A 13,015-nucleotide genomic window follows, 5' to 3' on the forward strand; every position below is an offset into this window, starting at 1 on the left:
GCTCTAGCAAATTAAATGAACCCAAGGAGAGGGGATCATGGAAACCTGATTTACAGCCAGTCAGTCAGAAGCACAGGTGACAATCTGGAAGTGGAACAGCATCTGAAGGCAGGGAGTGGGAGGCGGAGGCAGCCTTTCAGGACGGAGCCCTGAACCTGTGGAATCTGGTGCTAATTCCAGGTACATGGTGTCAGAAGTGGGTTAAACTGTAGGACACCCAGCTGGTGTCCCAGAACTGCATGGTGGGGAAACCACCCCCCCACCACCCGCCCACACATTTGTGACCAGAAATGAAGTTGCAGAGGTGCCACACAAGAATGCATGTGTTCCTAAGAACCTGGGAAACTAACCCAAAACTTAGGAAAACAATCGTTCCCCTGAGTAAGGGAAAGGTGGTCTCACAGAGGCTTCTAAGGCAGCGATCCATCCATGGCCATGTTTCTCCACAGCCAGGCAACAGCAAATGGAAGGGCCTAAGCAAGAAGCCCAAAAAGTCGCAGGACAAACAAAGCCACAGTCCTGCCCCGTCACATGCACGCCACTCCAAGAACCCCAAATCAAAGCCATGGAGGCCCAAGGCCTAGGTGACCCAGAAACAGACAAACATATTACAGGATAGAGTAAAAATGTGCATAAACGATAACGCTGCAAAAAACCAACTGCTATATTTGTAAAGCATGTAAACACACCTCCCAACATGCTTCTGTGGGCCTCCTCCTATTCCTCACTTACAGGTAACTGAGCAGAAGACATTCCACAGGAGAACCACACCTGATAAATACCCACTTCACCAATCCACATCACCAAACTGTGAGGCTTTGGATCTGAATAAGGAAGGGGGTGACTGGGAAGCGATGGACACGACAAGCAAAGGAGAGACAAGGCCAACACCACACGTGCACGGGCCGCCTGCTTGTCACCTCCCAAGGAGATTAACCCCGGAAGTAGTGAAGGCCTTAAAAATGCAAAACTCTCACAGTTTTAAAACATTAAATTGAGGGGCGCCTGGGTGGCTCAGTCGGTTAAGCATCAGACTTCGGCTCAGGTCACGATCTCACAGTCCGTGAGTTTGAGCCCCGCGTCGGGCTCTGTGCTGACCGCTCAGAGCCTGGAGCCTGTTTCAGATTCTGTGTCTCCCTCTCTCTTACCCTCCCCCGTTCATGCTCTGTCTCTCTCCGTATCAAAAATGAATAAACGTTAAAAAAAAAAAAATTAAAAAAAAAAACATTAAATTGATGGACACCTGGGTGGCTCGGTCCATTAAAATGTCAAATTGACCCTTGTACCTTTTCTTGGAGTTGCTGCTTTTTCTAAGTCTCTGTTTCTTCTAAAGAATTCCTCAAACCCTTAGGGACAAAATGATGAGATTCTGGTACTTTAAAAGCACAGACCACACTCACATAAGCAACCATCCTGCAAGACGAGGAAAGAGAGTACGAGAGAAACCAGTTTTCTGCCCTCCTTGCTTGATGCGATCAACATGCACCTACAAGCCTCACATACAGGGTGTCCAAGGGGACACTGAGCACAGTCCTACAGTCCACTGTGAGAGGCAGATATGCTCCAAGCTAACTGCAGTCTGCACATCATCTCTGTTGTGCTTCCCAAACATGAGGCTCAGCCTGAGTCACTCAGATATGTAGAAACAAAGGTTTGTTCTCATGCATCCCAAAAGATTCGCCTAGAAACTTTCTTATGAGAGTTTCTCTTTCACTGTCCTATCAAAACCATAAAGACAGGCTGCAGTGACCCAGAAACGGGAAGACTGAAGTAAGGCTCAATATGGAAACTAGAAAAGGGAGGAGGCACAGGGCATCCTGAGTCCACACACACCCTGTCCCCTGGTTCCCCCACTACAGGGGAGACACTGAGGAAGCCTCACTTGGTTCTCGTAACGTTATGCTAATGGTGGGAGAAGAAAGATGGGTACCTTTGGGTGGTTTTGAACACAGCCACTAAGAAAATGACGTCAGTCTTCCCCGAAGAGCCAGCTGCTGAAAGCAGGTCCCCCGGAGGCAGTGAAAAGTGAGAGAAGATGAACACCTTCTGCCATGTGATGGGCCATTTTCTCACGGTGGCATTACAGGTGGGAAGGGACCCGGATGTGGGCTAAAGGGCTAGCTTGCTGCCTTTGCTTATCCGCTTAAATGTCCCATTAAAATAGGATTCAAACAGGATAAACAGGAACTAAATTCACTGCAGAAACACATGAAGAATTTTCACAGCTATTGCTGTCAATGCCTCCACTCCCACCCCCACCAATTCCCTAACCATTTCTTGCCTGAGACAATTTTGGCCACTGAAACTATTACAGCCTCAAAAACAAACATGATTCTAAGATTAAGCCACATAAAATTTTAAAAGCAAAGGATACTATAATTTATCTTCGATCAACCAAGGATTAGTATTTTTGTCAGGCCAAAGAAAGCAAGTGCTCTTCCAGATCCTGTATTTTCTTCAGTCCTCAAAGAAGAAAATGCCAGTTTTCACCATAAGCTAACAGTATTTAACACCAGTTAAGGACAAGACCAAAGACGACTTAGATTTTTCACTATTATATGTCAAAAGCCATTAGAACAAAAATAAGCTCAAGAAAAGCCACCATATTAACACAACAAATTCTAAGTACAGTCAAGAACCCAATATTGATTATATTAAAAAAAAAAAAACCCCAACATAAGCAAAGATTTGGATCATCCCCAATATTCTATTATAATGAAAATAGATATACAGGTGACAACACCCGTGTTATTTCAACCATGCTGTCCCTCATGATGAGGCAGGCCATTCCCCACGGTAAATTCATTGTCAATGGTTATTAACTTGCTAATAAGCCAAATTATTCAAACATCCCTATCAAAAGTCAAAGTGGACTCACAAGTAAGGTAAGCTATAAGAAAGATATTAAAACCAGGGAGAAACCCAAACGGGAAGCTCAGCAAGGAGATGCACCAGGAAGGGTGATGAGGCTACGAGAACTTCCACACCGTGAATGAAGCCGCCTGCTGCAGGGATTCAGCCCGCACGAAAGGACCAGAGCCTGATGTGGAGGAATCATGAGACCATGAAGACATCACAAAGGCATTTTACTGCAACAGGAAATTTAGACAAAGGAGCACAGAAGGTGGTGCACCTGCTGGGTGGGTGCTCCTCTGTCACCTCCTCCAATCCTCACCATCCGCCCTAAAAAAGTAGGTGTGACCGCGCCCCCTGCAGAGGTGGAAAAGTTTAGAGAGGTAAGTGAGTGCCTGAAGGCAACTGGGAGCCTGAGGCGTATGAGGGGAAACCAAGCCTCCCAGGGTTTCTGCAGCTCCACGCCAAACAGAGCAGGGCTGGTGGCCTACAGCCCTAGAAGCGCTAAGTACTGTGCTTCAGGCCTCCAAAACTTGATAAAAGTCCCAATTCCTTTATTTCAGTTCATGACTTAATCTTCTTCTGACATGGGTTAGGGAACCACGTTAGGTCAGAGGCAGTTCTCAGAGACACAGTCTGTTACTGGTGTTTGGCTGTGATGAGCATACGCAATGCCAAGACGTGGGGCTGGGCACAGTAAGACCCTTCAACAGGCAAAGTGCCACTGCCCTTTTTTCCCCATCAGATCATCAGCCAGGTTACCCTGGTGTCTCAGACTCACGCACACACAAGCCCGCCAGGCAGTGGCTCTTCAATCTGCTGGGAGCTCACTTCCTTCAGCACTCAACTATCCCACCCACATTGATAGGGCATTTATGCCTCTCCATTCCCTTCTCTTCCTTTTCTACTTCCCTTGTTCTGCTTGTCTCGTTCTCCTCCTTGCACAGCAGGGATGGTGCGGCAAGATCACTGAATGAGAAAATAACTGCATGGAAGCCTCCAGAACATAAGCCTCCCTTGATGAGTGTTAACTGATAGGGTACTTCTGACTACACTGTGACGCCTCTCCAGCTTTGGCAGCCCCCCCCCCACCTCAGTCTACAAATCCAAGGAGAGCAGCCGAGGGACAGAGCCCTTGCCTGTGTTCACTTCTTGACTCTCAACAGATGAACAACTCAGTCTGGGGGAAAAAACCCTCAAAGATCATCCAACTTCCTTCGTAACTGAAACCCCTGAGGCCACAGAGGTTCAGTGACTCAGGACACAGCTGTGTCAATTACTGACTTCCACCACGTGTTAACAACCAGAACAGCCTCTGCAATGCTGAAACGTCCCAGGCGAAAGGCTCTGCTTTCATCGATAGTTACAGAAACGGAGCTCACTTGTACCATCTCCAAAATGAATAGGGATGGGAGGGAAAAGCTCATTCCTGAAGACAAGACAGGAGATAAATCCACAGAGTCCTTCTTCCTCCTTCACTACTGTCTGGAAACCAAGATGCCTTTCTTGGACCAAAAATCAGAAACCTCACATTTGTGCAGGAGAAAAAATTAAGCCAATGTGATCACTGCACCCTGGGACGTATCAACCAATACAGAAACAGAACCTTAAAATACGGAATCCTAGGGGGCGCCTGGGTGGCTCAGTCGGTTAAGCTTCCGACTTCGGCTCAGGTAATGACCTTGCAGTTCCTGGGTTTGAGCCCCCAGCCAGGCTGTATGCTGACAGCTCGGATTCTGGAGCCTGCTTCCGATTCTGTGTCTCCGTCTCTCTCTCTGCCCCTCCCCTGCTCACACTCTGTCTCTCAAAACTGAATTTAAAAAAACATTAAAAAAAAAAAAAAAACACGGAATCCCATTTGATAGTATTTAACCAGAGGAAAGGCACACAACCCAGAAATACCTAAAAGTGAAGGCACTGGAGCGAGATGGCCCTGAACTGCAAGTGGCCAGTTTTGCTTTTACGTTTTCTCTTCTATAAAGAGGGTTATGGTAGCGCTTTCGTGCAGGAAGGGTTTAGGACTCAAATGAGAAGGTTCGTGTAAAGCCCTTAGCACGGAAGGCTGGAAGCAGTACTAGCTGCTATGAGAGTGGTGAAACCGGGCTCCACACGTGAGAAACACTAACAGCCGGCAAAACTCTTCCACGTGCAGTATCACATCCGGCTCAGAGAGCAACTCTGGGCTACAGCAAGCATTACCTCCAGGCCCAGGAGGAAACGGGCTCGCAGTCGAAGCGAGGTGCCCGAGGAGATGCTGTAGGTTTGCAGGGACTCGTGACTCGAACGCAAATCGCTCCACGTGGGGGCTCTTTGGAGAGGGGACTGAGGCGGCAGAGGAGGGAGCCAGCACTGCGCAGGGCCCGGGAGGCGGCGGGAAATTCAGAAGGCGGCAAGAAGCCGCGAGGAGAAGGGCAGGGACGCGGAGGGCAAGGGACGGCCACCTCAGCCGCGGGGACAGAGCCGCCGGCTGGGGATGTGGTGGTGGCCGCAGCCAGGCCCCTCTAGTCCGTTCCCCCGGACCCCTCCCCCGCGACAGCCGGTGCAACCGGGCGGCGTCGAGCGGAGCCCGTGCCCCCGCCTCCCGACACCTGCGGGCTGAACCTCCCCGCTCACCTGCCGGGCTGTTCCGAGGGCTCTCACGCCTGCCCTGACCGTCCCGCCGCCTCCTGGGCCACCGCCGCACGGCCCAGACCCCTCGGCCGCCGCCCGGAGCGGGCGCGACACTCCCCGCCCCCGCCCTGGCGCCGCTGGGGCGCGCGCACGCGCAGAACAGCAACAAAGCCAGAGAGGCGCCACACCCCCGGAGCCGTCCCCGCGGGCGCTGGAGGCGTCGCTCATGCGCGGTAAGGACTAGGCGCTGGCTTGGGACCTCTCGTCAGCTGTCTACCCTACCACCTGACTTTTTAAAGATCTGAACGTGAGCGCTGTCGGGTCCTGTCCACACAGCGGAGCGCAGAAATCCCAGCGACCGACTCGGGCTAGATGCTATGAGGATACCCAGCGCCTTTAGACTTATTTTAAGTCGGGCATCTCCAAGGACACATATTTCCCGGGTCCTCCACAGGAAGCGGTTCACAAAAGACAACACCAGTCCCTGGTCCGTCCCCCACCCACACCCCCGGCCGCTGCTACCGGCGCCTCTCGTGAGCCCGCTACCCGGCTACCTGCTGCTTCGATGTCCCTCTAGAACGGAGGCACTGACTCGGTGTGTGCTATGCAGCGTTATTAACTTGCACGGATTTTTTTCGGTTTTCTGCATCCCAGAAACCCACGCCGGTTTTAACGTTCCTGCAGATGTGCTGTCTGGGGATTGGACACTCTGATTGACACCAGAGGCCTACGCTGCCTGCCTTCCAATCGAGAGTGAACCAGCCTGTTTCTGGCAAAGGGGGCCGGGCAGGCCTTTGGTGACCTTTTTCTCATCCGCCTGCACTTCTTGGCAGCCCCATTTTCTCTCCCACGTTTTGCAAGGGAGCAGAGAATAGCCACGGGCCTTCTTGCTCCTGAGACTGCTGTGGTTTTACTACATTCTGGAAGGGAAAATGCCTGGGAAAAGGTCCCTAAATGCATCAGCCATCCCAAGTGCCAAAAGGGAACGGAAAGCAATTACCCTCGACATAAAATTGGAAGTGTTGAGACGATTTGAAGTTGGTGAAAAGCTCAGCCAAATTGCGAAGGCCTTGGGCCTTGCTGTTTCTACAGTGGCTACAATCCGAGATAATAAGGAAAAAATTAAAGCGAATTCGCAAATAGCTACTCCTTTGAGAGCCTCCCGGTTGACTCGGCATCGAAGTGCAGTCATGGAGACCATGGAGCGCCTGCTGCATGTGTGGCTTGAAGACCAGAGCCAGCGAAATGTGCCCCTGAGTGTCACAATTATTCAGGAGAAGGCTAAGAGTTTGTTTGATGACTTACAGCGTGAAAGAGGTGCGAGCTCTCAAACAGAAAAGTTTACTGCAAGTAAAGGGTGGTTTGTGAGATTCAAGGAGCGCCACTGTTTGCCCCACTTCAAGATAAACAGCACGGCTCCTGGAAACAAGGACATATATCCAGAAGCGCTAAGAAGCATCATTGAAGAAGGTGAGTATACCCCCCAGCAGGTTTTTAACGTAGATGAGACAGGGCTTTATTGGAAGAGAATGCCTGAAGGAACGTTTATTTCTGTGGAAGAGAAAGCTGAGCCAGGCTTTAAATCATCCAGAGATCGCTTGATGCTGCTTCTTGGTGGCAATGCAGCTGGGGACTTTAAGTTGAAGCCCCTATTGGTGTACCACTTGGAAAACCCCAAGGCTCTGAAAGGATACTCCAAGCCCAATTTGCCTGTAATTTGGCGCTCAAACAAAAAGGCCTGGGCGACCAGGAGCATCTTTCAGGAATGGTTCACATACTTTTTTTGCCCAGCCGTTGAAAGATACTGTGCCCAGAATAATCTCACCCACAAAGCGTTGCTCATCCTAGACAATGCCCCATGCCACCCAGTAAATTTGAGTGATCTGTCTGATAATGTAAGAGTGGAATATCTTCATGACAGTACACCTGACTCCATCCAGCCCATGGGTCAAGGCATAGCCTCCGCCTTCAAAGCTCATTACGTGAGAAGAACTTTTGAGCACATCCTAGAAGCAACAGATGGGGAGGATACAGCCATGATCAGGGAGTTCTGGAGAAACTACAGCATCATGGATGCTGTAGACAACATTGCACTAGCTTGGGAGGCACTGAGACCGGCAACAATGAACAGCGTGTGGAAGAAGATCTGGCCTGAGTGTGTTCGGTTCCAGAGCGTTTCCCAAACAGATAACATTGCACAACTTCAACAAAACATTGTGACTCTTGCCAAGAATGTGGCTTTCGAAGAGGTTGTAGAAGCCGACGTGGACCAGTTGCTGAGGTCCCACGAGGAGGATCTCTCGAACACGGAACTGATGCAGCTAGAACAGGAGCCTGCAGAAGAGGAGAGTGAAGATGCCCCACCTGCCCTGCGTCAGCTAACCACAGGAAGACTCTCAGCAGCCTTCTCACATTTCGAGGCAGGCCTACAGGTCCTTAAAAGTGACGGCCCTAATGATGATTGGAAACTGAAAGTTTCGGGAGCAATCAATGATGCGATCAACTGCTACAGGGAATTGTACAATGAGAAAAAGCGGCGCTCAAAGCAACTATCTTAGGTCGTTTTTCAGTTTGTGCGACCAAACGTGAATCAAAATAAAGCCAGAAGCAGCAAGATGACCTCAGCGGATGAGATCCAGCCACGCCTCTCTACTTCCAGATGCTTTACATCTTTGGAAACTCTTGTTTCTGGTATTTTCATTTTGACACCTGAGAGTACCAAATTTTGTCATTAAAATTTCACTTAAATATGTGCTTTAGAATAATCACATGCAAGAATACCCAGGAAAATGCTGCTTCAAAAAGAGAAAACTTCAGGGTGCCTGGGTGACTCAATCTATTAAGCATCTGACTCTGGATTTTGGCTCAGGTCACGATCTCACAGTTTGTGAGATCAAGCCCCACGTTGGGATCCACACTGACAGCACAGAGCCTGCTAGGGATTCTTTCTCTCCCTCTGTCTGTCTCTGCCCCTCCCCTGCTTGTGTGCATGCTCTCTCTCAAAATGAATAACTTTAAAAAAAAGAGAGAGAAAACTGCAAGGAGGAGACTAGCTCTTCTAAGACATTAAAGCAAACTATAAAACTTCAGTGAGTAAGTCAGTGCAGTAGTCAGACCTGTGGAATAAGTTTGGAAGCCCCGATTTTTTTTTTTTAATGGTGGGGGACAACTGGTTAATCATTTGGAAAAAGATAAAATTAGATCCCTGCCTCACAGCATACACAAGACTAAATAAACAGATCGTGGATCCAAAAATAAAAATTGAAACCATACGAGTACTACAAAAACACATAGATGAATGCCTCTTTGACCTGGGTGCTGGGAAATTTTCCATGACTTAAGATCCAGATGAAATAAGAAAAGTTAATTTGACTGTATAAAAATGTAACAAAAGAGCTTTTCCATGGGAGAAACACTACAAAGTCAAAAGCAGTTGATAAATTGGAAGAAAATATTTGCAACATCTCACAGACAATGGGCTAATCCCTGCCATATGGAGAACTCTTAGGATTGAGGAGGAAAAAATACCAGAAATCCAATAGAAAAGGGGACAAAGGATATAATTCATAAATAAATAAATTAGGTCTTGAAACAAAAAAAGTTCAACCTCATTCATGATTAGAGAAATGCAAACTAAAGCTACACAGATACTGTGTCTCACTAATTAGATTGACAGATAATCAAAAAGTATGGCCACACACTCTGTTAGTGATGTTCTGGGCTAACAGGGACCTCCTACATTGCTGATGGGAATGCAGATTGCTACAACGAATATGGAGGGACATCAGACACTCATAAAAAATACATTTCTTTTGATTTAACAATCCCACTTTCAGGAGTATACTCTGAAGATACACCTCCAACAAAAGAAAATACATGTGCACAGATTACTTGTTGCATCCTTGTTTGTTACTGCAAAAGTGAGGAGACAGCCTGAATATTCGTATATAGAAGAATGGTCAAATATGAAATGGTTATTACATACAATGGGATATAATCTAGATGTAAATGATGATAACAGTAATAAAGGAGGAAGAACTCTGGACTGATAGAGAATGGTTTCCAGGGTATACTATTATTTGAAAAAAGCAATGTGCAAAAAACCAGTATGCTATCATTTTTGTGGAAGAAAGAAGGGGGAGGGGCTCCTGGGTGGCTCAGTGGGTTGAGCATCGGGCTCTTGACTTCAGGGCTCAGGTCATGATCTCACAGGTCATGGCTTCAGTCTCCACATCAGGCTCTGTGCTGCAGTGCAGAGCCTGCTAGGGATTCTCTCTTCTCTCTCCCTCTCTCTCTGCTCCTCCACCATTCACACGCTCTCTCTCTCTCTCTCTCTCAAAAAACAAACTTTGAAAAAAAAAAGGTGGGGGGTGGGGCGCGCCTGGGTGGCTCAGTTGGTTAAACGTCCAACTTCAGCTCAGGTCATGATCCCGCGGTTCATGGGTTCAAGCCTTGAGTCGGGTTTCGTGCTGACAGCTGCTTCAGCTGCTGTGTCTCCCTCTCTCTGCCCCTCCCCCACTCATGCTCTGTCTCCATCTCTCAAAAATGAATAAATGTTAAAAAAATTATTTTAAAAAAGGGGTAAACGAAACAAGAAAATAGACATGTATCATACTCATTTTTGCAAAAAGAAACCCAGAAAGGAGAAGCCAGAGACCAAAGATATTGGTTACCTGATGGGAAGGGGTGGAAAGAAGCAAAGAGCGGGGGAGGAAGATATCTGACGAACCTTTTATAAAGGTTTTTATCTTTTAAAGTGCCTTTAAAAAAAATTTTTTTTTAATGTTTATTTTTGAGAGAGAGAGACAGGCAAGTCTCTGTTGAACCAGCCAGGCACCGTGGCCTCTTGTGAAGTTCTGACTTTAGGAACCATGTTAATATATCACAACAATAAAATAGGCAAATAAGAGGCCCCCGGGTGGCTCTCCGTTGCTTAAACTTCTGACTCTTGATCTCAAGGTCGTGAGTTCAAGCCCCATGTTGGGCTTTGCACTAGGTGTGAAGCCAATTTAAAAAAATAAAAATAGGGAAATAAAACGGAGTTCATGAATGGAACCATATTTCTCATGAATTACATATGCACAGTGAAAGGGGAGAAACACCCAAGTGAATTTTGAATGCTGTGTTTTGACTGTATTCCCTCAACTAAATACAAAAAGGAACTCAAAAAAAATATTAAGCTCTAGGCTTCTTTTTCACAGAGGCATAGGTTGGCAATGCTGAAGGTACTCTCTGTGTGTTCTAGGATTGAGCAAATAAATAATTATAGATAACAGAGCCAGGTTTCTGTCAAGGAAGGGAATCACAAATATTAAAAAGGGGAAAGAATCTTGTAGCATTACTTTGAAATTGGGAGTATCAGTGTGAACTCATGTTTTTAATATGTTTATGGAGGACTAGATGTCGATGAAGGGCTACTATTTCCTGTCTGGTAAAAGGACCTAGAAGCAGTGACAGCCCAGTAGGACTGAGCACACCCGACGACCACATCTTGTTTACTGAATTACCACTGTCCACTAACAGCTATTGGGGCTCCTTGAGGAAATGGCTGGTTTCAGGGCTAGGAGTGGGAAAGCGCAAGAAAAACCAAGAACACCTTATTACGCTAGAAAGTAAGCGGTTCCCGGGGCGCCTGGGTGGCGCAGTCGGTTAAGCGTCCGACTTCAGCCCAGGTCACCATCTCGCGGTCCGTGAGTTCGAGCCCCACGTCGGGCTCTGGGCGGACGGCTCAGAGCCTGGATCCTGTTTCCGATTCTGTGTCTCCCTCTCTCTCTGCCCCTCCCCCGTTCATGCTCTGTCTCTCTCTGTCCCAAAAATAAATAAAAAACGTTGAAAAAAAAATTAAAAAAAAAAGAAAGTAAGCGGTTCCTAAAGAATGACAGAAACATGTCAAAAGGATGCAGGAGACAAGTAGATCAAAGCGTCACTTCTGGGGAATTCTCACTCCACGTGCGAAGCCTAAATCCTATCAGAAAAACCCGCGTTGAAGGATAGTCTTCAAAATTACTAACTTGTGCTTTTTTTTTTTTAAGTTTATTTATTTTGAGAGAGACTGAGACAGCGCAAGTGGGGGAGAGGCAGAGAGAGACAGAGAGAGAGAATCCCAAGCAGGCTCCATACTCGACACAGGGCTCGAACCCACAAAACTGTGAGATTATGACCTGAGCGGAAACTGAGGATCGGACACTTAACCGACTTAGCCACCCGGGCGCCCCAGTTACCTTGTGCTTCTTAAAGGGGTCCATCACGCACCCTTCCAGATTAGAGAAGACTAAACAGACATAGCAGCTGAATGGCAAAATCTAAATAAGTTTTGTTGTAGGTTCTGTGATGTGTCCATGTTAATTTCCCAGTGATAAGTGCACTGTGGCCTTGTAACGCCCTTGTTTGGCAGGAAGACGCATGTATTTAGAGGCAAAGGAGCATCATCTCTGAAACTCCCTGCCAAATGGTTCAGAAAAAGAAATGTGCACGTGCACAGAAAGAATACAGCAAATAAGGTAAATGTTAATATTTAGGGCCTCCAGGGGTGCCTGGGTGGCTCAGTCGGTTGAGTATCCTACTTCAGCTCAGGTCATGATCTCGCGGTTCATGGGTTGAAGCCACGCATCTGGCTCTGTGCTGACAGCTTGGAGCCTGGAGCCTGCTTCAAATTCTGTCTCCTCTCTCTTTGCCCCTCCTCTGCTGGTGCTCTGTCTCTCTCTCTTAAAAATAAATAAATGCTAAAAAAAAAATATTTAGGGAATCCAGGAGATAGGTAAATGGGAATGTTTTTGCAATGGTTCTGTATATCTAAGTTTGCCAATATATAAATGATAAAAGAGGGGCTCCTGGGTGGCTCAGTCAGTTGGGCATCCGACTTTGGCTGAGGTCATGATCTCACAGTTTGTGAGTTCGAGCCCCATGTCAGGCTCTGTGCTGACAGCTCAGAGCCTGGAACCTGCTTCAGATTCTGTATCTCCCTCTCTCTCTACCCCTCCCCTGCTAATGTTCTCTCTCTCTCTCTCTCTCTCTCTCTCTCTCTCTCTCAAAACTGAATAAACATTAAAAAAAATTAATGGTAAAAAGAAAATACCATTTCATCACCTAAAAGAGAGAGAAAACATATTCATCTTACATCAAGTATCCAAAGTATAGCTTTAGTTACTTGTAGTTGGAGGTGTGTGCTCAAATATGCCAAGACCAGGCCCACAAACAGCCCTCCCACACCATTCCTCCCTCCCTTCCGCTTGCGCCCATAGAGCTCTCTGGTTTCTTTAGGGTTAGGGTTACAGTCTTATCAGAAGATTCCTTATATTCGCTGGGTCATGGCCCCTTTGAGATCCTGGTCAAAACTGTAGATCATCTCTCTGAAAAGAATGTACATATACAGAGGCTTGAATGTAATTTGGGAGAGGGGCAGTTAGGGTTCTCCTGAAGCCCAGGGCAATGGGAATGGTCCTGAGTTGCAGTGAGGGCCCTTCTGTGGGTCTAGCTTGTGAAAGAGATTGCCAGGAGCTGGACATGTGACTTGCATGATCAGCCAGTTTCCCGCTGATTCCACTGGGTTATG

At 47.4% G+C, this 13,015-nt stretch overlaps 1 protein-coding gene across 1 annotated transcript; it reads left to right on the forward strand.

The window, feature by feature from the left end:
• Positions 1-5,668: 5,668 nt before the first annotated feature.
• CENPBD1P (Putative CENPB DNA-binding domain-containing protein 1) lies at positions 5,669-9,792 on the forward strand. Its single transcript, XM_015087442.3, has one exon. It carries the CDS (start codon positions 6,396-6,398, stop codon positions 8,019-8,021), a length of 1,626 nt encoding a protein of 541 aa, XP_014942928.2. The 5' UTR covers positions 5,669-6,395; the 3' UTR covers positions 8,022-9,792.
• The last annotated feature ends 3,223 nt before the right edge of the window (positions 9,793-13,015 follow it).

The sequence above is a fragment of the Acinonyx jubatus genome, chromosome E2 (genome assembly GCF_027475565.1).
Source record: "Acinonyx jubatus isolate Ajub_Pintada_27869175 chromosome E2, VMU_Ajub_asm_v1.0, whole genome shotgun sequence".
In the NCBI taxonomy this organism is placed as follows: domain Eukaryota; kingdom Metazoa; phylum Chordata; class Mammalia; order Carnivora; family Felidae; genus Acinonyx; species Acinonyx jubatus.